The 26419-nt window shown below is 36.9% G+C and overlaps 2 protein-coding genes across 11 annotated transcripts in view; both read left to right on the top strand.

Annotated features, from left to right (window-relative positions):
• The first annotated feature begins 1642 nt into the window (after positions 1 to 1642).
• LOC144966061 (insulin-like growth factor-binding protein-related protein 1) lies at positions 1643 to 13692 on the top strand. Its single transcript, XM_078902100.1, has 6 exons — positions 1643 to 1822; positions 3407 to 3559; positions 5973 to 6049; positions 6866 to 7009; positions 8369 to 8552; positions 12359 to 13692. The coding sequence occupies exons 1-5, from the start codon at positions 1653 to 1655 to the stop codon at positions 8539 to 8541; spliced, it is 717 nt and encodes a 238-aa protein (XP_078758226.1). The 5' UTR covers positions 1643 to 1652; the 3' UTR covers positions 8542 to 8552; positions 12359 to 13692.
• A 7842-nt stretch (positions 13693 to 21534) lies between these two features.
• Positions 21535 to 26419, top strand: part of LOC144966059 (uncharacterized) — an 83535-nt gene continuing 78650 nt past the window's right edge. The window contains exons 1-2 of one of the 10 annotated variants that reach the window (XM_078902095.1): positions 21535 to 21783; positions 22510 to 22813. In XM_078902095.1, coding sequence (XP_078758221.1) covers positions 22686 to 22813 — 128 coding nt within the window. In that variant the 5' untranslated portion in view covers positions 21535 to 21783; positions 22510 to 22685. The other 9 variants (XM_078902078.1, XM_078902079.1, XM_078902096.1 and 6 more) reach the window with 9 other exon arrangements.

Genomic DNA, 26419 nt, shown 5'->3' with positions numbered 1-26419 from the left:
ATTCCTTACTACGGCTGCTGTTGTTGTTAATTGGTGGTTTTATTTTTTCAATTTTATTGCTATTGTTGTTTGATTGTGGGTTTGTTTTCACTGTTATTGTTATTGTTGCTTTTGTTGATGTTGTTATTATTATTATATTATTATTATTATTATTATTATTATTATTATTATTATTATTATTATTATTATTATTATAATTGTTTCTTTTGTTTTGTTTTTTTTGTTTTGTTTTTTCAATTTAGTGGTTTTTGTTGTTTTTCTTGTTTTGTTTTGATTGGTTTGAATGGTTTCTAAAGGAATTTAACGATGACACTGAATTCCCCTTTCCACCACGACTACCAGTTTGATTGTTTTCATCTCTTCCTCCCACCCTTCTCCTAGTTCTTCCTTCTTGTTGTCTTTGGCATTCCCGTCTTCATCCCTTATGCTCCCCTTCTTAATAAAAACAACAGCCTTTATCAACTTTGAATTTATTCTATTCTTACGGCAACGACCTGTTTGGCGAATAAAAGTTTTGCCACTCTGCATACAAGCTGTCAAGCTTTGATGTTCAAAGTGCAGAAGTTACGTTATCAAGAAACCTTATTAGATAGAAGCAATGTTAGTCTTTGACAACGCAATTCCGTAAAATATTAATATTTTTTGGTCAGTTTAAATAACCAGTTATGGTCGAATTTTGCACTTTCGTATTCGGTTATGACCCAATTGTTCATTTTCATTTATTTCGTACTAAGGATCGAAGAAGAGTTTTTCATGGCGAGTCTCCACGAAAGCGATTATTACATAGAAATTGATCATTAGACTCGACAGTACAAGCACAATTAGTAAACCCCCCCCCCCCCCCCATCCCCCCACCCTGATGAATCGTGGTGGTGAGCGGAGAAACGAGGACATATGTACATCAATGCCGAATTATTGTCCCGGTGGGGGGCGCGGGGGGGGGGGGGGTGAGGAGCTGTATGGTCTTTAGTCTTTGCCGCGTACTCAAAAGGTGCCGAGTTCGGTTCTCCTTTCCCCCTCCCCTCTCTGCCACGCTATTGGACCTTGAGCATGGAAACTAGCTATATTTAATTTTGAGTCGCTACACTGCGGCTAACGCCTGGGTTATTTCTGTCTTCCCTTAGAATTCCAAATAGAAAATCTGCCCTTGGGAAAGAACAAAGGTGATTTCATCTGATTTTTATTTTTATTTTAGGCAGTTCTTTAGTGAGGCTTTTGGGGTCTTGTGGAATTACACTCGCCTTTGGATTGAGTCCGGCTCTGGTAGAGAAAAGTTGAGTCCTTGGAAAAACCTTTTACTCACATTCTCTCACTGCACACTTGTGTAAAATGAGTACCTGGCCGTGAACACCGTTGTTTCTTTGGAAAAGATATTAATCGGCATTTATGCGCCATGTCTCGTTCTATGTTTAAAGCGGTACAGTTGGATAGGGACCATTTGTATAGCGAATTGAAGAAAACGGTAAGGGCTGCCTGAAGCCGGTGATCGTAAAATACTAACGAAAGAGTGAAGATGGAAAGGCTTCGTATGGGAACAAAACAGACAATGAATGTTTCGGTAGTATATAGCGAATTGAGTACCTTTAGCAGATATTGCGCTATATAAAATCTCAAATGTTTTTCTTCTATATTTATCCAGATCACAAGAGACCATGAAAGCGATTGTCATCACACTGGCTCTGTGCGCTGCCGTGGCAACGGCAGCAAGCGTCTCACCCAAATGTGAGGCGAAATGCAAGCAGTGTAAGCCTTTGGAGAGAGCGGAGTGTTTGGCTGGCATCGAGAAGGAGGGGGAATGTAACTGTTGTGACGTATGTAAACGGTAAGTAGTGGGTGGTACTATTGTAGTAGTAGTAGTAGTAGTAGTAGTAGTAGTAGTAGTAGTAGTAGTCGTAGTAGTAGTAGTAGTAGTAGTAGTAGTAGTAGTGGTAGTAGTAGTAGTAGTAGTAGTAGTAGTAGTAGTAGTAGTGGTAGTAGTAGTAGTGGTAGTAGTAGTGGTGGTTAGTAGTGGTAGTAGTAGTTGTGGTAGTAGTAGTGGTGGTTAGTAGTGGTAGTAGTAGTAGTGGTAGTAGTAGTAGTAGTAGTAGTAGTAGTAGTAGTAGTAGTAGTAGTAGTAGTAGTGGTAGTAGTAGTAGTGGTAGTAGTAGTAGTATTGGTGAGTAGTGGTAGTAGTAGTAGTAGTAGTAGTAGTAGTAGTAGTAGTAGTAGTAGTAGTAGTAGTAGTAGTTGTAGTAGTAGTAGTTAGTAGTAGTAGTAGTAGTAGTAGTAGTAGTAGTAGTAGTAGTAGTAGTAGTAGTATAGTAGTAGTAGTAGTAGTAGTAGTAGTAGTAGTAGTAGTAGTAGTAGTTGTAGTAGTAGTAGTAGTAGTAGTAGTAGTAGTAGTAGTAGTTAGTAGTAGTAGTAGTAGTAGTAGTAGTAGTAGTAGTAGTAGTAGTAGTAGTAGTAGTATAGTAGTAGTAGTAGTAGTTGTAGTAGTAGTAGTAGTTGTAGTAGTAGTAGTAGTAGTAGTAGTAGTAGTAGTAGTAGTAGTAGTAGTAGTAGTAGTAGTAGTAGTAGTAGTAGTAGTTTGTAGTAGTAGTAGTAGTAGTAGTAGTAGTAGTAGTAGTAGTGTAGTAGTAGTAGTAGTAGTAGTATAGTAGTAGTATAGTAGTAGTAGTAGTAGTAGTAGTAGTAGTAGTAGTAGTAGTAGTAGTAGTAGTAGTAGTAGTTGTAGTAGTAGTAGTAGTAGTAGTAGTAGTAGTAGTAGTAGTAGTAGTAGTAGTAGTAGTAGTAGTAGAATGTTTAAAAAAACAGGTGAATTTATACTATGAATCGTTTGGATATGTCCACTTATGAGTGTTTCAATAAATTAATATACAAAGTGCAAATAATGTCCAATGTCATGGTTCATCGAAATTAAATTATGTTGGTAAGTTCTTTATCAATGGTATTCTCACTAAAGCAATAATTGAATTCGAACATTTTTGTCTCAAAATTAAGATTATTCCAAATTGCTACAGCTCTATGAATTATGGTATTTGTAAAGGACAAATATTACGTTCTTGGATAAATTGAATTTTTTTCATATTAATTCCCTCTACTTTTACTTCTTCTTTTTGTTTTTTGTTTTTTACTTAATTCTTATTTTTTTTTCAAACTGGTGGAGGACCCGAAATATTGCGGGTCAATAAAGGTTTAATATATACAGGCATCTATTTACGTTCATGATAACATAGTGGTGTGAATTAATTAGAATAAGGCTAAGCATTTGAGCTATCAACAATCAAAACCTGTCCAGCAATAATGTCTGTAGTTACGCGCAAAAACTAGGCCAGTTTATTATTTTTTTATATAATCTTGAAAATCGAATCGGAAATCAAACCTCAAGGTTATTCATTTGGATCTCATTTTTTAATCTTTCCTACAGATTTGAAGGCCAAAAGTGTGACATGCCAAATGCCACCTACACCCATGGTCAGTGTGGATACGGACTCGACTGCAAAAAGATCAAGGGAGTTGGTCAAATCTGTCAGTGTATCTGGGACGAAATCGTCTGTGGATCTGATGGAAAGACTTACACGTAAGGACGGCGATATTCGTACTTGTGTACGAGTAACCCCTAAGACTATTCGTACTTATGTACGAGTAAAACCTAAGACTATTCGTACTTATGTACGAGTAGCCCCTAAGATTATTCGTACGCCCTTACGTATGGACACCCCATATCGTTATTCGTACCTACTTATTTAGGGCTATTTTTAATGACGTACAGAGAGTGATTCATACATTGCCTCTCTAATCACTACGTTCTTCATCAATAGAACTTCAGCATCATTGTTCCTTACTGGCGTCCATGACACTTCTGTACGATGTCATTGTCTTGTAATACAGTCAACCACTATTGAGCGAGGCAGTAGCACTAATCGCAGACTTTTGGCTCAGGCCCTGTGCCTTATGTTAAGGAACTTTCCATACATTACCACACCTGACTCATGTAAAAATGAGACTTTAACTAGTAACACGTGTTGAAAACGTGCAAATACAAGATTTATACCTAGCAGTAAAAGTGAAATGAAAAGTGGGCTCCACATGCTGTGATGAAGTGATGAATGAAGCGCATTGGTCATGGAAAATATGTAAAAATTCTCTGCATAAATGTCCATATAATCTTACATCTTAAACATTTGCCTCATTGTCAGAGTGTGATTTAAATTTTAAAATGAATTTCAGATGTCGTATATATTTACATCAGTCAGAGGCAACCAGCATCATTATACCCATCACAATGTAAATAGCCGTCTTCGCGTCTCCCGCAAATTTTGTACAAATAGCTTTTGTTAGTTCAGTTTACTCAAAGCATATTAAGAGGTAAACAAGGAATACTCCTGATTAAACAGCACAAAGGTGTTTTGTGTTCATGGAAACAATAATGGTTACTATGGTAACGTACTCAGACATTTTGTCACTTTTTCCATTTTGGTCAGAAAATAATAATTGGTTAGTATCGATCGATTAAAATGACCTTCACCTTGTCCAAAAGTTTCAAACCTGACACTTCCTTGAAGTCTCCAGTTTGAGAATTTGTAAAAAGTTGACGGTAGTTTTGATCCATCGATATTTTGTAAAATGTAAATATAATGCAAATATAAAATATAAGCATAAACTTCTGGATTTAAAGTAAAATATTAACGTTTTAATTCCTTTTTTGAATGTGGCTGAAGTTGGGTTTCAAGCCAGAGACAATCTCTCTTCTTGGCAAGAACTCTTAAAACGGGGGGGCATCAAGGACGTCTGCAAGGACATCCCAGGTTTAAGAGTTTGTGACAAGATGAGGATCATTTCTATCGATCGAGAGTTGAAGGAAGACTTTTCTGACCAAAATCTTTTAAGTGTGTTTTTCTGGGGAAGACAGTTATTGACCCAAGGACTATCCGACCCTAAGGCGAGTATCAAACCACTTACCACTCGGCCACTTCGTCATAGTCATTGAGAGGTTTTGAAGTACCGTGTCTTTTAAACTTTACTGGCATCAATATGTCATCAACAGAGGCTTTTTGTAGAGGCCTTTGACTAAACAGTGTTGAGGATGAGCCCAGATAATAGCCATAGGCATGTCATATGTGTGGCTATGTGGTCTTGTGGTGTGACACTCTCCGGATCAGAAGGTCCTGGGTTCAAGCCTCGCTCGGCGCATAGTTGATTCCTTGGAAAAGGCTCTTTACTCACATTCTCTCACCATACTCAGGTGTAAAATGAGTACCTGGCCATTAAAAACGTTGTCTCTGTTGGGAAAAAAATTGTATTATCGCCTAACAGGCGTCATGTCTCGTTCTTTTTATGTTATGCGTTGCTGTTGGTCAGACCCCTTGAAAAACGTTTTGAGCACGTTTAGTGGATATTGCACTATATAAAAGCTCAAGTTTAAGTTTAGTTTATTACTTCGTGATGTTGCCATCTTCCCTTCTCAAAATGTCCTCAACCATTGGTTCATTTTTTTTCTATTGGGGATGTGCATTTGTATGTGTTTGTTTCTTCATAGTATGTATTCTCAAAGAATGAATGTTTGAATGACAATTAATATTGTACGTATAGCGCCGCTGAGCACGTATGTGGAAGTTGAGCGGTATATTATTATTATTATTATTATTATTATTATTATTATTATTATTATTATTATTATTATATTATTATTATTATTATTATTATTATTATTATTATTATTATTATTATTATTATTATCATTATTATTATCATTATTATTATTTTATTATTATTATTATTATTATTATTATTATTATTATTATTATTATTATTATTATTATTATTATTATTATTATTATTATGTGATAGACATCCCTTTAATTGGTTCTCCAACGTGTCAGTTGAGACGTTACTTTGATATCAATGTTGATGTTTTATTCTCCCCCACCCCCAACCCCCACCCCACCCCCCTCCCCCCCCCGCCCCATCCCCCCCCCTCCCCCACCCCCCAGCAATCTTTGTCATCTGATGGCGTCTGCCCTACAAGATGCCACGCTAAGAGTCAAATCCGTAGGACCCTGTGAACCTGGTACGTAGACTGACTTTTAAAAATATCTACAGTTTCATCGCCGAAGGATGGAATGCATGTGTTGCTGCTTGAATATCGAAGAATGAATCAATTACAATTTTAGAATGGAATATCAGTTTAAATCTATTTTACAAAGTCAGAAGCTATGGACGTTTTGGGGTTTCCCCTCGTCAACAAAACACGATGAATGAAACACTAAAGAGGAATGAGAGATGGAAGGCTTCTGTTGTCAACTGTCTCATCTCTCATTTGTATTTAGTATCTCATCATCTTAGTTTGTTGATGGAGGAGAAACCCGAAACGTCCATAGCATATGTCCTTTGTAGATCAAATTTAAGCTGCTATTTCCTTTTATAATTGTTATTTATTTCGGGGATTAAGAATTGTTAAATGATTTTATATGTAGTTTTGTAAGTTGTAGCAGTGAATTCCGTGACCAAATGTCGACATTGGGATTTGATTATCACTTTGATAATCATTTGGCTCATGATAATTAGTCATAGTTTCCTTGGGTTTGACATTTCGAAAGCTGGGTTTTTTATTAAGAGCACTTCCGGTTGGTATCCTCAATTGAACACTGTTTTTAAAAGCCGTGATAAATGTAAGAAGGGAGAAAACGACTCATAATTATTTCAGGCCTGATAATCTAATGCGTGATTTAGATGTTTGTAACGGGCAATGTTGTGTGCTGGTTTGAGGGTTATATCAATGGGCACGTGACAATTTGGGTCATAGTGTCTGCAAATAAGTACACATCGATGGTGAACAATTGAAAGTACAAGTGTTTATTCTACTAACAACTGTATACATCTCCAGGTGCACAGATTGTGACGAAGCCCGAGTACGTTAGAAACACGACGAACAGTGACGTTGTACTCACCTGTGAGGCCATTGGATTTCCTACACCAACTGTATACTGGGAGGTCACTCGTGCCAACAGCAAGACTTTTGAATTGCCAGGTAGTCTTCTACAATAATCTTCTTCTTCTTCTTCTTCTTCTTCTTCTTCTTCTTCTTCTTCTTCTTCTTCTTCCTTCTTCTTCTTCTTCTCCTCCTCCTCCTCCTCCTCCTCCTCCTCCTCCTCCTCCTCCTCCTCCTCCTCCTCCTACTCCTCCTCCTCCTACTCCCTATTCTTCTTTTTTTTCTTTTTTTTTTTCTTTGCTTTTTTTTTTCTTTGTTTTTTTTTTTTGTTTTGTTTTTCCCCCTCTAATTCAGTAAGATCAATTACAACGAACACGAATGTGAGTATAGAGGGGAGATAAGCGATGAATATCTCAGTTTGACCTTTTACCCTAGTTATAGCCCCTATTTCAAATACATTGTTTGGAGTTCGTCAAATTTAAATGCGAAAGATTGCTTCCCTAAAACAATCGTATTTTCATGATTCAGAATTAGAGGCAAATGTGAAGATGCCTTTTCCTTTGTCAAATGCCTTTTAATCATATCCCGTGCTACATAGATATTACTCAATACAAGAGAAGAAGAATGAGAGCGTTCAGTTGTAGTAGAAACTTTAAAACACTTTTTTTTTAAATGTGCTCTCATTGGATTATTATCTATGTTGCGCTTATAGGGAATGAGATTAGCGGAAGAGTAGCGTCCCTTGATTGGAAGTCACGAGCGGAAAAGTTATTAGAGAGAGAACGTCATGTTGGTTGTGCGCATGAGACACTTCACCGAAAGAGAGACGCATGCGCATAACCATTTTGACGTTCTCTCTGTAAGGTGACGTCCAATCAAGGGACGCTATCTTCCGCTAATCTCATTCCCTTTTGGTTTGTTTGTTTTTAGTCCCTAAATCCGATCCTGTCCTGCGTGTTATCTTGTAGGCCTGTTCGTCCCCCTCAAGGAAACGTTTTCTTTCAAGTCTGTATCGAGAAAAGACCGATATAACCCTGGCGTCAGCCGCAGTGCAGTGTCACAAAGTGAACATTAGGGACAAAGTATCTTGCTCAAGGAAAACAAAGAGATGTAGAAGCGGGACTCAAACCCGGGTCTCCCGAGTAGAATTGCAATGCGTTATCAAGAGATAAAATAAATTTGTAAATCAATTTGAGCTCGGTGCTTACCCTGGATAAGCACTATATCCCACATCCAGTCCTTTTTATATAGAAGGAACGAAATTGACGTCACTCAGCTCTTTGTTATAGTATTTAGCCAGCCATTTTTATGAGAAGTTCTGACTAAAGTGTATAAATCAGACTTTAACCGTTTGAGGTTACACTGTCGGTACGCTATATCCGGCTGGCGGAAGTTGTGAGATTTTTAAACTAACCGCATAGAATCAATATGTTTGTATTGATTTATCGTCCAATCCAGGTGATGACAACTATCTGGTGACAACCCTCCGTGGAGGACCTGGCAAATACCAGGTGACCGGTTGGCTCCAAATTGAAGGTCTGCAGAAGAAGCACGAGGGAGATTACACATGTGTCGCCCACAATGTACACAACACAGATAGGGCCAAGGCCAGGGTCAAGGTCATCAACTAATGTATTCATAGGTAAGTCCATCCAGCTATCATATCACAAGGCAATCCCAATCACATTGACATTATCAATTATCATAAACATTAACATCATTATAAACATATTAACATTAGCGTATGTAAACTATCTCCAGCTAACAAATCTTCTCTGTCGAGTCCCAAAATTATGGAACACATGGGAGCGATCTATATTCATGTTTTCGTCCAACCAAGTCATCAATCACATGATTTGTTGCTGTACAACGATTGGACATTTCACAATACATACTGCTTTGTTTATGAAAGTTGTAAACATGCCACTGAGTCATGCTGAACAAAATGACCAATTGTAGCGTTGGATATTTTTCAAATTGTGAACACTTTTCACTATGTGGGTCGTTTTGAGCACATATTCCAATGTGACCAATGACCTCGAGCACATGGAAATGTAATATAGATCGTGCCCATTAGATAAAGAAATTCAAGACGCCCCGGAGCTCAGTAATTTTGGAAAGTTCGAAGACATTTCTATTCAAACAGAACGGCTTTTGAGTAATTATAGTTTGTATTTTGTGCGGCTATGTGGTCTAGTGGTATGGCACTCGCTTTCGGATCGGAAGGTCCTGGGTTCGAGCCTCGCTCAGCGCAAGGTTGAGTCCTTGGAAAAGGCTCTTTACTCACATTCTCTCATCATATTCAGGGGTAAAATGAGTAAGTACATGACCGTAAACAGCGCCGTTTATATCGTAAAAAAATTGTAACATCGCCTAACAGGCGTCATGTCATGTCTTGTTCTGCATGTTACGTATTGCTCTTGGTCAGGGACCCCTTGTAAAGCGCTCTAAGCATGTTTAGTGGATATTGCGCTATATAAAAGTTCATTTTTTAATTTTATGTTACCCATGGTGTTTGTGTGTGTAGCGCCTTAGAACGCTTTTTAGATTCTGCGCGCTGTATAAATTAATTATTACATTACCTTATACTGCATTACATTACCATTTCCTTGTTGCTTTTCTTATCTTGTTTTGTCTAAATGAGACAATTACGATGCAGATGTGATTTACAAATCAAATTTAAAAAACCAAAAGCCGTTAAAAGCGTCATTAAATTTGAAAAACTATAACTCAACTTCACTTGGAGACAGAATGTAAATTTTTGTTGTCTTCATTCCTAATCCCTCACCATTTTCTCTCTCCCTTCCACTTCTCCTTCATTTTGCACATCTAATGGACAATAACTTTATAGAATTCTACTTTCACAAATTTGTTAACGTTGAAATTCAACTTTTAAAGATTCAGCGTGTTCTAAATGTGACCCAGTGTCCCAAAGCGGTATAAAGTCGGAAGGAATTCGATGGTTTAAATTGAATTTATGGCCACAAATATGAAATGTAAGATTAATGTATAAATTGAAGCTCGTTGCCATCGTGATTTTATTTCTACCTTTACATTTTTTAGTCGGATTAATCCCGACAAAATACCATTTATAGACGATGGGTCACAAATATACTGTAACGCGCTCATCACGTCGTTTCCCACTGTCGGTGCGAATTCTTCAATCAAAATCTAAATTCAGTCAAGTAAAAAATAGATATTCTGGCTCTTACAAGGGATGAACAATTCTACTGCAGGAAGCAGACGTCAAACACAGAGCTGTGCTCATTGATGTCTGAATGCAGAATGCAGAATGGTTCTTAAATTCAGGATATTTATTGGTGGGAATACTGAAAGATTTCGGCAGATAAATAACATTGCACTATACCAAAGTTTGGCCTAAAATAACATATATAAATATAGTCTGTATCTGCGTGTTGGATCGGTTTTAGAACTTTATGAGAAATGTGTGTTGGTCCTTTTTCCAGCGCAGACAACAAAGGTTATCTCTGACGACTCCTAGCGTTACATCCGTGGATGATTCTTTTTGTGTACAGAATGCCGAGGCGACGAGATCTTACAAATGTCTACATTGCATTCCCTCTATTTTAAAAAGAAATCAAATTATGTATCTAAATGAATTGCCAAACCTCGGAAGAATTACTGTTTTAAAAACCAAAGATTTGTAGATTTTTGGATATATTTGTACAAGATATACTTTTGCACATTAGATTTATTCTCGAGTCCCCAGGCTAGGTTCGTATTCAAAAAGTTATCATAGATAGTAGTAGTTAAAACAATGTTTATTTAAATGTGCAAAAGTAACATGACGCTTGTTTTAGTCAATTCATTTGAGTTTTAAGAGACAAAATTGGATATAGATTGTATCATAGAAATGAGCAATATTTTAAAGTTCGTCGGCCAAATTAAATAAACACACACGCACAATCTTGCAAGTAACGAAGGTCCAAAGAACACAAGTTGGGTTGCTCTGCTTCGGAAAAATGGTAAATTTCGACGACAACAAAGTCCGTACCGCGTGTGGCCGTCAAGATTTCCCATCTCTACTCGGACAAATCTCCCCATTGTGTTTATCAAGGGCTGTTTTGTTATTTGCTGTGATGTATTCCACTCTGTTTCAACAATGTTCTAAATGCCGTAAGCATTCCTTGTTTGGGACTGTTGCTCCTTTGTGGGTCTTACAGGAGATCGCAGAGGTGCCCAATAAGAATAGGCTCTGGGTTTTTAACTCGAGCACCGTCTTGTTCTCAGTTGAAGTTGCACATGAGGCCTTGTCACTCTGAGTGCAGCAGTTTCAAGTCTTCCTAACACGGTCCATCTTGGAATGTTGTTTTCCACAGTGATGGCAGGGGCGTTACAGATGGGTTTGTTATTTGTCGCGCAAATGTTCGATCATCATTGGCTCTTGTTACTCGAGTTGACCTGTCCGCCTTTGACTCCTCACCAGCCCTTTCGTTGTTGCAATTTGCCATAATAATAATAATGTACTTTATTCATCCAAAAGGGAATTTTGTACAGACGTATAAAATGCCGACAATGAAACATACATAAACATAATATACGTAAATATAATGTGGTAAAGTAAAATTTGGTAATAGGTATATATAGTGTAATAATATTGTAGGCTGTAAGAATAATTACATAGTGTAAATTAAGGGACATACAGATTATAAAAGTGTAAAGATATAATGATATAGAATGGCAGGCAGCTCTGAAAACTTTGAAAAGCTGTACAACCTCAGCGTATATGCCGTTTAGCTTGAATATGGACAAGTAGACGGGGCCTCTCTCTCTCTCTCTCTCTCTCTCTCTCTCTCTCTCTCTCTCTCTCTCTCTCTCTCTCTCTCTCTCCAAGGATTAGTTTTAAGAGTAAAAGAATTGAAATAAAAGTAATTACAAAAAGATTTCACAAAAATACTTTTTTGTTGTTGTTTAAAGCAACAGATATATTGCAAACAGTCGAATCCAACATGGCGATATTCAATCAAATCACGTTGGTGCCAAAGGGTTCTGGTTCGAGAATATAAGACTTTGCGTATTCACGATTATCCCTGCAACATTCTTGATTATTCCTTCTTTGCGTCATTTGCGTCAAGTTGAAATATCAAGTTGTCTTAGACAAATGTTCACCATTCACTCTGGGATTGATAAATTGTCATAGAACTAAGCATGCCTCTGGTTTGATGTATGCTCCTTTATTTGATATAAAATTTTCGACTCTAACACAATATAGTTAAGCAATAGTAATTTAGCATATAATAATGTAAAGTTACTTATGCACATGCGTATATACGATAAATATAATGATTATGATGATGATGATGCTGATGATGATGATGATGATGATGATGATGATGATGATGATGATGATGATGATGATGATGATGATGATGATGATGATGATGATGATGAAAATAACTTGTCTTTTTTATTTGTTATATTTTTCAGGTGGGATCCTCCATTGTATTTGTATGTAAATTCAATTCGTGTTTATTGAGTCCATGCCATATCGAGAGATCTTTCGTTTTCTAAATTAAATTTAAAAATAAACTCATATTTCTTATTAGGAAATTTGGCTTATTTTATGGTCATAACATTTCAATGGGAATTTCGGTATTTTCAAATCTAAAAATTTCAGACTTTTAGGATTTTTTTTGGTTTGTTTTGGATTTGTTTTATTTTATTTTATTTTATTTTTTTTTTGGGGGGGGGGGGGGGGATTTGTTTGTTGGTTTTGTCTTTTGAATGAATGTCAATTTTAGGATTTGTATGGTGCTATTTTACAAACTTTATTATATACTTTAATTGTCATATTTCAGCATTTTCATTTATTTTAAAATTGTATTCTGTGCCTTTAAAATCCACATCATTCATATTTGATGACACGTCTTTACCATATCAGTATTACAGTAAATCGTTGTTGTCATATTATTGGTGTTATGTCTCATGTGTCTTGTTGTCTTACATTAAATATAAATGGCTGTAAAACATATATTAGAACATTTTTCCTGTTTAATAAAATGTTTTAAAATTATCAAAGATCGTTGATGTCTGTCATACAATTTTGTTTAAATCGTGTAGAAAATCTTTTTGGTAGAATATTTTTCCTGTTTAAGAAAAAAATGATTAAAATCCTGTACGGATTCAATTATTCTAGCAATTGGGTCTATGTCTTTGTATTCTTTTTATTTAAAAAAAAAGATTAATTTCAGATTTTGATCATTTTAAATAAATAGGTCCAATCAATAATAAAAAACGAGAGAGGTAAAAAAATCGAAATGTAGTTGCTTTTTTCAACAAAAATTATATAATTTCTAAAATGTCAATGTAAGCTATTTTTCATATTATTAAGAAATTTGAATTTGAAGAGAAGAAAGTAATAGCAAGGGTCTAAAATAAAACTGACATTGAGAATAAGATTCAAACGTTTTGCACACGAATATCACGCATTCTCCATTTTTTATTTATTCATAATTTTTGTGTGAAATGAATTGACAATGTAAATTTTACTGTAAAGTGGTTCAATATGACATAATATTTCATCTTGGTTCAATATTTATCAGTACATCAATATTCAAAGTATAAAATGTACAAGTTTGGCATTTGATAATTTTAAAATATATCGGTCACAATATTTTTGCAGGTTTTACAACGAAAATAATTCTTTATGATGTAATCGATTCTAGTATTTTTATACGAATTTTATTTATCCTGTCTTCATTCATGATCTTAAATTAGCATTAAAGTTTTGATATCGAAATAAAAAGATTTTCTCAACAAAACTTTGTTGTCTTACAATTTTTATTTTATAGAGAGCGATGACGTCATCGTCCATATCAAACACACAGCACGATATTGTTGGATCAGCCTTAAAGATCCGACAGTTTTAATTCAAGCAACGAGGCCAACGTGTACCTATGTACAGGTCTGACGACCCAAGTTGTTATGGGCTCATTGTTGTCATGGAAATACTCTCAAACCAACGTGTACCTATGTACAGGTCTGACGACCCAAATTGTTATGGGCTCATTGTTGTCATGGAAATCCCCTCAAACCAACGTGTACTTATGTACAGGTCTGACGACCCAAATCGTCATGGGCTCATTGTTGTCATGGAAATACTCTAAAACCAACCAAAATATCGCACATGACAACCATATTTAATCAAACCTATAAATAGAGCACTTTTGTAGCGCAATAAACGTGCTCAAACCATTTTACAAGGATCTCTAACCAAGAGAAACACATAACGTGTAGGACGAGACATGACTGACGCCTTTAAGGCGATATTACAATATTATCTCACAGAGACAACGCTGTTTACGCCTATTTAAGGTGTTTAAGGTACTCGTCTTACAACTGAGTACAATAAGAGAATGTGAGTATAGAACTGTGAAAGAGGACTCGAACACTGGACCTACCGATCCGAAGCTATGGCCACATAGCCGCATAAATGCGTTTGGTTACTAGACCTGGAAATATGTGCACGTCGGCCGAAGGGAATCAAAGAACGTCAAGTAGGACATTCCGCCAGGCTTTTTGATGTTTGATTGTCTCCCCTTGAGATGTACACACTAGTACATACACACACACACACACATACACACACACATAGACATACACACACACACGTGTGTTAGCATTCCACAAGGAGACGTAATCAATTAAAGAAATGAAAACAGAGCGTTGATTGTGGCCGACATAACGAGGTGTTTATATAGGCAAATGGCATTGGGTGGCAATCAAGAAAGGGCTCCAATTGAATGGAACACAATGAGTGTTTGTGTGGCTGTGGCTAATACAGTAATTGGTCGGATTTGTTGTGATTGGACCATTTGAGGGGGGCCGACATAAGTTCGAGACCAAATCTAACTAGAAGACGGGGGGGGGGGGGGGGGGGGGGGCGATGGAAAAAACGTCATTTTATAAAGATCTGGAAAAGGTTTGTAGAAAACAATTCTAGACAAATCAGGAAGAAAAATGCAAGAAAAAACCTCACCCCCTCTACCCCCCACACCCCGTCGGCTCCCCCTCAAAGAAAATGAATGCCTATATTCTTCATATTATTTTGTCCGCTTTGTCTAGCCTTGATTCATACAAACCTCTCCAGATTTTATGGGTGGCCAGTTTCTGCTTCCGAAGTTGTCAGTTTGAGCATTTATATAGTACAATATCCACTAATCGTGCTGCACATGGTGCTGACCTTCTGACCTGTTTGAGTCCCGCTCTGGCTAAAAAGAGTTGGGCCTATGGAAAAAAAAAAAAGCTCTTTATTTATTTTCTCTCACCGTACTCAGGTCTAAAATGAGTACAAGGCGTTTCTCCTTTGTAAAAATTGTAATAGTCCCTAACAGGCGTCATGTCTCATCCTGCATTTTAAGTGGTGTTGACGACTTATAAATAGACGTTAGACGTTATAAATAACTTGTAAGAGAAGAGTGGTTACGTTTAATTACTCTCTGCGATCGGGCGACACTCAACTACCTTAAGTACAAGTGTCAATTCTACACCTTTTTTAAAAATCGCCCGTGTTTGTTTATTTGTTGGTTGGTTTATTTGTTTGTTTGCTTGTTTATTTTTCTTCTTTTTTTTTTTATCAAATCTTTTTTCTTTCTTTTCTTCCTCCCGTTCTTCTCCATTTGAGTCATGATGCGTATGCCGGTTTCGTCGGTGTGAAACTAATTAAAACACAGCCGTACTCAGCAAAAACAAAAACATTTAGAAAACTGGCGAGAGTCCTTCAAGTAAAGATCGATTAAAATAACCCTTGGCAAAAACTCTCAAACCTGGGACTTCGCGAAGTCTTTGGGGTGAGCATGTTGGCAATACATGCTAAACCTTTCCCAATTTAGTGCGATTCTTTAATGGGTTTATAGGTAGTTTTAGTTAAAGCAGAAAGAGAGAGAGAGAGGAGAGAGAGAGAGAGAGAGAGAGAGAGAGAGAGAGAGAGAAAGGGCGGGAGAGAGAGAGAGGAGAGAGAGAGAGGAGAGAGAGAGGAGAGAGAGAGAAGAGAGAGAGAGGAGAGAGAGAGAGGAGAGAGAGGAGAGAGAGAGAGAGGAGAGAGAGAGAAAGAGAGAGAGAAGGGGAGAGAGAGAGAGGAGAGAGAGAGGAGAGAGAGGAGAGAGAGAGAAGAGAGAGAGGAGAGAGAGAGAGAGGAGAGAGAGAGAGGAGAGAGAGAGGGGAGAGAGAGAGAGAAAGAGAGAGGGGGGGGGGGCGAGTAACAAGCTGGCAATGACTTGTTGAATAGTTGAATGATTAACGTTGAGCTGAAATCACCCCGCCCCGCCCAGCCCCGCCCATTAACAACAGCTTGACGTGCATACCAAATAGCAACAACAACCAAAATTATACCAATAACCCCCCCCCCCCCCCCCCCCCCCCCCCCCCCCCAAAGCCCATCCAAATTATTCAACTATTGTCATAATGAAAGTTTTGTATGTGACTGTTGTACCTATATGACTTGGTTTCCCGTGTTCTGGTTGTTTAACAAGGAGGTCGAGGTGTTTACAGGCTCAAGGTTCAGTGTTTGTTTTTGAGTGATATTGTCGTGAATGTCTGTGTCATTCATTATGCCAGTTTGTGGATTCCGACCTGTGCTGGAAGGCATCATATGACAAATCCAAGTAAATCAACAATACTCTTCACCAGTCGTATCGTCACTTCCTTCCTAATGACGCATGGTAACTTAGCAACACTGGCTCTAAACTATCGGAACAATGGCGGACGCCCGTATGAAATATTTCTCCGGCGAGCATAAAGGGTATCCAGAGGAAAAAAAAACCCCATAAATTTGATCATGTTTTGACTTTTACACATTCTGATCACAAGGCATATGAAAAATTCTAGCCAGCATGAAGAATAAAAAGTGATGATTTTCTTTGTTTAGAACCAAGATGGCCGCCGTTGCCGGGCGGCGTGACATCAGACTATTGAATCGTATTAACATCGTACAAACTAGCATGTAAGAGTAAATCAAGAACGACGCTGGTTCAACTCTTCCGACTCCATTGATGACACCTGTGTCACGACCAGACCCCATCACCAATCCACACCTATCAATGACTCTATGACTACTGTAGTAAACATCCCTCTCAACGTCAACCAGACAATAAAAGGCTCGAGAGTTATTTCAAATCAAAAACAGATGACGTCAACCTTTACAGGGAGTTACTTATGGGGTGACGATCATGCGCAGACGGAAATCGACAAAGACAGCCATTTTGTTGTAGCCTTGGGTGTGTCTGAAGACCATGGTGACCGTAGCCATCGTTAACTTGTAGCCTGACACTGACCAAAAGATGACGTCCAAAGACCAGTCTTTGGATCACAAAAGAAAACAAATCGTGAGTTGTATTCAATAGTTCAACCAATGGGGCAACTTGTTTCCTTAAGCACTACTAACGACAACTCACTAGGCGGTGTAAAAAAAAAAAAAAAAATGACGTGAAAAGACCAGTCCTTTCGGGTTTCAATGTCAGGCAAAAACTTAACGATGGCTCCGGTCAGACCTTGACTCATAACAAAAACACGAACACGCCCACAAATGATATTGACCAATCAGTGGCCAGTGACAGTGGCTTCTGTGTGTCTGCAGACGTAGATGACACGGGAGGCACCGTTAAAATCCGATACGTCAATAACAATGGGAACACTCATCACAAAAGTGACATCGTCAACAATAGGGCAAACTCTTACACATCCCGTCAGCACAACGCATAGGAGACGGTTCTCAGGCAATGCAAGCAAATCATACACAACGATGACGCATCGAGTTACAATTATTTTTTTAAGGGTTTTACGGCGATTGCAATACTTTTAGGTCATATCAGCGCCAGTAAAAAGGAAGAAAATGGGATAATAAAAAATTCTAGAATTATAATTAAAGCATCCAAGAATAAGGTAGACAACGGGGAATTGGTTCAAATAGGGAACAGATGTAGATTCCAAGAGCACATTATCAGTGTACTTAGTTTGAGATCACTGTTTCATCCAAACATAAGCACAGGTCCCCGCCAAGAGGAACACACTCAATTGTTTACAAATCATACATAAGTAAAAGTAAAAATAATACAGTACATAACAGAGAGATGATTTACAAGTTTAAAAAATATCATCTCCCAAAACTAACTATACATTTGACTGTTTCCCTCCCAGCCAGAGTATCCGGCCAGGACCAGGACAAAACCAAGTAATCTCATTCCAAGACAAAGACAAAAAGCAAGTTAGAAAACAGATATTTCGTCATCTTTGAATAAAAGACATCTTCAAAAACGTTTAAATGATACTTTTTTAAAAAAGAATCTGATTTTTAGTAAAATTTAACGACTTATAGTCTGACGTCACAAATTATTATCGTAGATGTTGTATCATGACGCGTTACTGGAAGGGGTTTTATTTTTATTTTCACAGAGACAACGATGCTATCGTTTAAGTACTCATTTCACTGCTGAGTACAGTGAGAGAATGTGAGTTAGGTGCCTTTCCGAAGAACTCAAAGTTTGCGCCGCCAGAGCGTGACTCGAACGGAGACTCCAAACCAACTGTCATAAAATGACAAGATTAAATCATTAGATTTGGGTTTTCTTTGTCATCGTTTCTACAAAAACTAAATTTGATACAAAATCAAATTCATGAAGTAATTGTTCCATCGAATCAATGGAGATTAAAATCAATGATAAAATCTGTATACAGACAATGTGACGTTATAGGGGTCTCTCCATGATTCTAATGATTAGGAAAAGATTTGACAAAGTACAAAACAGATAAACAGTTGAATAAGACGAGATCAGAGATAACCAACACATGTTTGCAGTTATAATTAGGATCGGTCTGTTATATAATGATATGTATCTACTTTTCATCGGTGAAATATCTCAGCTCCAATCAGGTCATTTTGACCCTTAATGCAATATGACGGGCAATTTTTTTTTCATAAAAGTAGTGCATCGCATCGGACGGGAAGTGCGGAGGGATCTTTGGACAAGTCAAAATGTTACCAGGTAGAAGCTGTGAATTGGATTCATTAGTTTGATGTCACGCCACCCGGCAACGACGGCCATCTTGGTTCTAAACAAAGAAAATCGGTACTTTTTTATTCTTCAAGCAGGCTAGAACTTTTCATATGTCTTGTGAACAAAATGTGTAAAAGCCAAAACATGATCAAATTTATGTGTTTTTTTTTCCCTCTGGATACGCTTTTATGCTCGACGGAGAAATATTTCATACGGGCGTCCACCATTGTTTCGATAGTTTAGAGACAGTGTTGCTAAGTTACATGCGTCATTAGGAAGGAAGTGACGTTACGACTATTGAATCCTATTGGATTCAGTAGTCTGATGTCACGCCGCCCGGCAACGACGGCCATCTTGGTTCTAAACAAAGAAAATCGGTAATTTGTTATTCTTCATGCTGGCTAGAACTTTTCATGTGCCTTGTGATCAGAATATGTATTTGTCAAAACATGATCAAATTTATGTGTTTTTTTCCCCTCTGGAAACGCTTTTATGCTCGTCGGAGAAATATTTCATACGGGCGTCCGCCATTGTTCCGATAGTTTAGAGCCAGATTAACTAAGTTACCATGCGTCATTAGGAAGGAAGTGACGTTACGACTGTTGAAGAGTATTGTAAAACGTCATAAACAAATTGACTATAACAGATTCAAGGAATAAAGAACAAAATACCAAACACTGGCTGAACGTTTCGGGCTCAATACCCTTCTTCTGTCTATAGCAAAAACAACAACAACATATACATATAAATCATTTTTTTAAATAGATAGATCTTATCTTATCTTACTAAAGGTCTAAGCTGATCTTTGCCAGCAGATTAAGCAATTGTGACCCATCATATCGAAATGGTATGTGTCGATATGTACCAAATGGTGGGTGGTGGCAGTAAATAGACATTGTATGAAATGATAGGAATTATAGCAATTTGGAAGAACGTATTTCATCCAACTGTTTTATTTATTCAAACTCAATCAAACACATACTACACGTAACTCAAGTTTTATATATTTTTACTAAAATTTCTAGTTTCCAGCCCCACTATCACTCCAACAAATCACGTTTTGAGACGCTTAATCACAAACAAAAACAAACTTGAGCATTTATATCGCGCAATATCCACTAAACGTGCTCAAAGTGCTTTACAAGGGGTCCCAGGCCAACAGTAACACTTAATATAGTACATTTTTTTTCTTTTGGGACAGAGACAACGCTGTCTACGGCCAGGTACTCATTTTACACATGAGTACGGAGAGAGAATGTGAGTAAAGAACCTTTACCAATGACTAAACTATGCGCCGCTCGGGACTGGAACCGAGGACCTTCCGATCCGAAGGAAAATACAGCCGCATATGTGGCTGTTGTCCACAGCAATAGAACAGTTTGTCCATAACAATAACATCTAACATGTGTATAAGTGGTTGTGACCCACCGTCTCACATCGGTATCATGTTTGGGTGGACAAGTCGCTGGAAATGGAATTTACAGATTAAATAATCAGAGATAGAAAGTTCTGGTCGTTTGTTTTTTGATAAAGAATTTGGCAAGAAAACTCGTCCTTCATAAATCGATCGATTTAACTTTCAGCTTGTCGAAATATCCTCAAACCAGAGACTTCTCGATGTGCTGATGTGAATCAATAAAGTTATTTGAACACATACAGATTTGGATTTTTCAATACTGAAATTTCTATTTTGGATATTGTAATATGTGCGGCTATGTGGTCTAGTGGTATGACACTCGCTTTTGGATCGGAAGGTCCTGGGTTCGAGCCTAGCTTTGCGCGTCGTTGAGTCCTTGGAAAAGGCTCTTTACTCACATTCTCTCACCGTACTCAGGTGTAAAATGAGTATCTGGCCATTGACAGCGTTGTCTCTGTCCGAAAAAAAATATAATATCGCCTAACAGGCGTCATGTCCCGTCCTACACGTTAAGTGTTGCCGTTGGTCAGGGACCCTGTGTAAAGCGCTTTGAGCACGTTTGGTGGATATTGTATTACATAAAAGCTGAATGAAAACAAGAAATAATAATTTTACCTGTAATTGCCAGGTACATTCAACATTGTAAATGACATTTCTTATTTACACCGCGTTGCTTTGGTTGTTAAAACTCGATATGAACTTTTACACTTCCTGAATGGTGACATATGATATTTACCCTGAAGTCGTCATCATCAATCTTCGTTGTTCGCCTGGAACATGTAGTTTTAAACACCCAGTTGTATAAGTCGCTGTGACTTTGACATTGGAACTCTGACGGCAAGAGACGGATAGAGATAATAACATAATGGGGTTTTGATCCAACCCACTATTGACACAACGGACCAGCAATCAATCTACCAGGATTGTCTTGCACAACTCATTAAGAAGCGATCAAGCGGATAGGCCTAAGATCACAAAGGTTTTAAGAATGAAATTTATATGGCCCTGTTCACAATAGACATTCAAACCGATAATATTATAGCTACTACTTTTATGTAAAACAAAAAGTGCTCGTTAAATAAAAAGAAGAAAGAAATCCACGTCGTTTTATTTATAAAACATTTGCTTATCAACGTCGATAAATTGATCGATAATAATAATAGGGTAACGTCATTTTATTAATTGTATTTTTCTTTAAGACAAATCCGTTCACACTGAAGAGTCCATTCTGGAGGGGGGGGGGGGGGGGAAAGGCCAAAGGCATGTAGAAGGATCACTGACATTTGATATTGGCCAGGAATGAACCATTCATCCACTATAACAAATATATCTTTGTGACACTTTGTAGATTTCGCCATGAAGGATGTGATACCTCCAGTAAAATGGACTCAACTGGGATTGTAGTCGACGACGTATTTCATAAGGTCAGGATCTTATTACAGCAGGTTATTTCAGGGGATAGAATCGGAGTGGAATTGGAAATGATTTGATTAAGAATTCAATAATTGGTGATTTTCGAATGTGTTTGGATCAAGTGAATGATATTTGATTTCTGGATCAGTGGATTTCAACAACAACAACAGCCAAAAAGATTGAATGTGTTAAATTGATACGATAGATGCCTATGGTTTATAGATGCTGTGTGTGTGTGTGTGTGTGTGTGTGTGTGTGTGTGTGTGGTGATTGGGGGGGGGATCAGTGGCCACTGTCAAGTGAAACTCTGTTACCATTATCAAATAAATATTAAATTTTATTTTATTTATCGATATTTTTATATATTTGTCTAATTTTATTATTATTTATTATTATTATTATTATTATTATTATTATTATTATTATTATTATTATTATTATTATTATTATTATTATTATTATTATTATTATTATTATTATTATTATTTTATTATTATTATTATTATTATTATTATTATTATTATTATTATTATTATTATTATTATTATTATTATTATTATTATTATTATTATTATTATTATTATTATTATTATTATTATTATTATTATTATTATTATTATTATTATTATTATTATTTTATTTTTTATTATTATTATTATTATTATTATTATTATTATTATTATTATTATTATTATTATTATTATATATTATTATTATTATCATAATCAACATCATCATATAACCATTTTATCAAATAGATTAAAATCAAATGCTTAACTAAACGTCCTTAACCTGGCCTTATCACACAACACACGTGAAGGAGACCGGGACGAGCTCTTTTGTTTTGTTATCAATGAAAACTGCCAATCAACAGCCAAACACACGTTTTTTTGCCCAAAAGGCATCGAGCCTTTGTCTCCATTGAATAAAGCCAATGCCTGTTTTGTCTAAATCTGTACAATCCGTGACTATCTATGACTACAAGAGACACAGGCCTTTCCTTGGATGGGACAAGAATCTAATCAAATTTGTGGATCGATCATGGGACCGCCACGGGGTCACGTGAGTATTGAAAATGGTCACTTTATTCAGGTGTGATGTACTGACCCATAACGATCATATGTCAGGGTTGATGAGGTGGTCAAACTTCAATTTATTTTCAAATAAATGAGGCTTGAGTTAAGCTATACATATATACATTTATAAATATATTATATATATATATATATATATATATATATATATATATATATATATATATATATATATATATATATATAATTTAGTCCAAGCCTCATATTATATATATATATATATATATATATATATATATATATATATATATATATATATATATATATATATGATCGTTGAATGACCTGTGTATTGAAATTGGATTGAATTACATAAATAAATAGAATGGTATATAGTAAATAATGAATTTATATAGCGCCTAAACATCCACGTTAATCGTGCTCTGCGGCGCTTTACATAATAAAAATAAAAATAAAAATGTTTACAAACAACAAAATTAAAAATCACGACACTACATGATACATAATAAGCATGCATACAAAAAACAAAATCTAAGCAACATCTATATGAAAAATAAGCCTCACGGAACAACTCAGTCTTCAGACATGCGTAGGCATTATGATGAAACACAATCGTGTAATATACACACGAAAGGTCATGTGGGGGCATTCATCATTTTTCACCTGAGACTTATGCGGCTATGTGGTCTTGTGGTATGACACATGCTTTCGGATCGGAAAAGTCCTGGGTTCGAGCCTCGTTCAGCGCATAGTTGAGTCCTTGGAAAAGAATCTTTACTCACATTCTTTCGCCGTACTCAGGTGTAAAATAAGTACCTGGCCGTTAACAGCGTTGTCCCTGTCGGAAAAAATGTAATATCGCCTAACAGGCGTCATGTCTCGTTGTACATGTTACGGGTTGCTGTTGGTCAGGGGCCCTTTTGTAAAGCGCTTTGAGGAAATTTATTGGATATTGCGCTATATAAAATCTCTATTCTATTCTTATCAAAATCATCTTTCTGATCACCAAATCTCATTCATCCAGTACGTACCTCAAGGCATGGGGTTGCTTAGCAACTGAATTTTTTGACAGGGGCAGCGTTGCTCAGCGGTACGGTCTTTGCTTCGTACCCGAAAGGTACCGAGTTCGATCACCCACCGCTGCGCTGAGTGGCCTTGAGCAAGTCACCTCGCCATAGCTTAATTTGCGGCACTGCACTGCGGCTAACGCCTGGTTTATTCCAGTCTGCCCTTGGAATAGACCCTAAAAACAAATTTCCACTATGGGATGAATAAAGGGAATTTTATTTTTATGTTTTTCATTTATTTAGTTATTGTTTCAGCATTTTTCGTATTATCCTTTTTGTTGTCGTGCTATGATGGGAAATAAAACGAATTTAACTTTCTACTTACCAGCCATTTTCAGGAATTTCCCCAAAACGTCACACCCAGCTAACACAATAAATAGATTTGTTATCACTCAAACACAATCGAAATAAAGTTCTTGCGATAAATAATATATTTAGCAAAACATGCTCTACAAAACGCTGTTCATTTTCTTTAAATTTTACGATGTACGACAGAAATTTGAATAAGAAAAATGTTGGTTGTATCGTAACGAATGTGATGGTTTTCCTATAGTTGGTGAGGAGAGGGTTAAATGTTGGTTGTATCGTAACGAATGTGATGGTTTTCCTATAGTTGGTGAGGAGAGGGTTAAATGTTGGTTGTATCGTAACGAATGTGACGATTTTCCTGTAGTTGGTATGGAGAGGGTTAAATGTTGGTTGTATCGTAACGAATGTGATGGTTTTCCTATAATTGGTAAGGAGAGGGTTAAATGTTGGTTGTATCGTAACGAATGTGATGGTTTTCCTATAGTTGGTGAGGAGAGGGTTAAATGTTGGTTGTATCGTAACGAATGTGATGGTTTTCCTATAGTTGGTGACGAGAGGGTTAAATGTTACTTGTATCGTAACGAATGTGACGATTTTCATATAGTTGGTGAGGAGAGGGTTAAATGTTGGTTGTATCGTAACGAATGTGACCATTTTCCTGTAGTTGGTGACGAGAGGGTTAAATGTTGGTTGTATCGTAACGAATGTGACGATTTTCATATAGTTGGTGAGGAGAGGGTTAAATGTTGGTTGTATCGTAACGAATGTGATGATTTTCCTATAGTTGGTGACGAGAGGGTTAAACGGTTTTTTTGGTCTGAAAATTTGTCCTACAAATATCGATCGATGAAAATGACCCTCATCGTGTCAAAACAAAACAAAAAACTCTCAAACCTGGGACTTCACAGATCAGTTTGTTTTTTCTGGCCGACATTTTTGTCTTTCCAAACGTGTTGACCTTCCGTTGTGTTGATGACGAAGTGTTGGTTGAGAAGGTCACTCACCTTTAGGTCAAGGTCATCACGTGTGACAATCTGGACAAATACAAAAGTGTAAAGGACAGGTACTCATTTTACATCTGAGTACAGTGAGAGAATGTGAGTAAAGAGTCTTTTCCAAGGATTCGACTATAGCCTCTCAGAACGAGACTCGAACCCTGAACCGTCCTATCCGAGACGACATAGACACAATGATAAGAATTAGGAAAACGAAGGGTTTTAAGTTTAGAAATAGAACTGATTTTCTGATCTAAATAATAATAGAAGCTTCAATTTAATTTACAAAGACTATTGATGTGGATGTTTCGGGGTTCCCCTTCGTCAACAAAACACGAGGTATGAGATACGAAATACAAAAGAAGATGAGAGGAGGATGGCATTGCTAATTCATAATCTCATCTTTCATCTCCCATTCGTTTTTAGTTCTCAGATATCGTGTTTTGTTGACGAAAGGGAAACCCATAACGTCCAAATTATGTGTCCTACATGTAAATTATTGTCCTTGACTATGGAGTCTTTGCATAGCACTTTAAGCGCATTTAGTAGATAATGTGCTATATAAACGCTAGGAAAAAGAGAAGAGCGTAACAGTTTCTACTCTCTTCGTGAAAAAGGTTAGATTTGGTGCCCGGTTGGAGTGAAATTATGTAAGCCCACCTGTAATGAGATAAGACTAATCTCTCGTCGAGCATTCCCGTCACGTGTCATTCACACTTCATTGATTCTGTGGCACCATATTGGGATATACACTCTAATCTTGGTGACAAATTAGGGAGCAGAAACTGGTGTGTAAGAAAACTGTCTGAAAAGGCTTGGACGATTCAACGCCAAAGATGAAAGAAAAATACAAGAAACAAAACATCCCCCCCACCCCCTAGCCCCCCCCCCCCCGCCCCCTTCCTAAAATAAAATCAGCCTACCTACTCGAGACTTTGTCTGGCAGTCTTTCATCCATAGCTTTTCATATTGTTATCAATCTAATCTTAATAAATCCCTCATACACTGAATGACAAAACGATTTTTTTTACATTTAGGCCAACAAAAATTTTACTCCTAATACTGCCTAATAAAACTTACCAACATTTTGTAAACTTAAACCCAAAACGTCCATAAAGGCTGCTCATTTTATTGAACTCAGTCGACAGTTACTCGAATGCTGCTACAAGAGTTTGAATACATATTTTTATTAATCATTTAATTCGAGAATCTCTTTGAAGACGCCCCTATACGTCTGCTCCC

Source organism: Berghia stephanieae, chromosome 2 (assembly GCF_034508935.2).
Source record: "Berghia stephanieae isolate SIO BIC M18660-M18661 chromosome 2, UCSD_Bste_1.3, whole genome shotgun sequence".
Taxonomy (NCBI): Eukaryota; Metazoa; Mollusca; class Gastropoda; order Nudibranchia; family Aeolidiidae; genus Berghia; species Berghia stephanieae.
The sequence above is the reverse complement of the archived record's forward strand: the minus strand, read 5'-3'. Positions and strand labels throughout refer to the sequence as shown.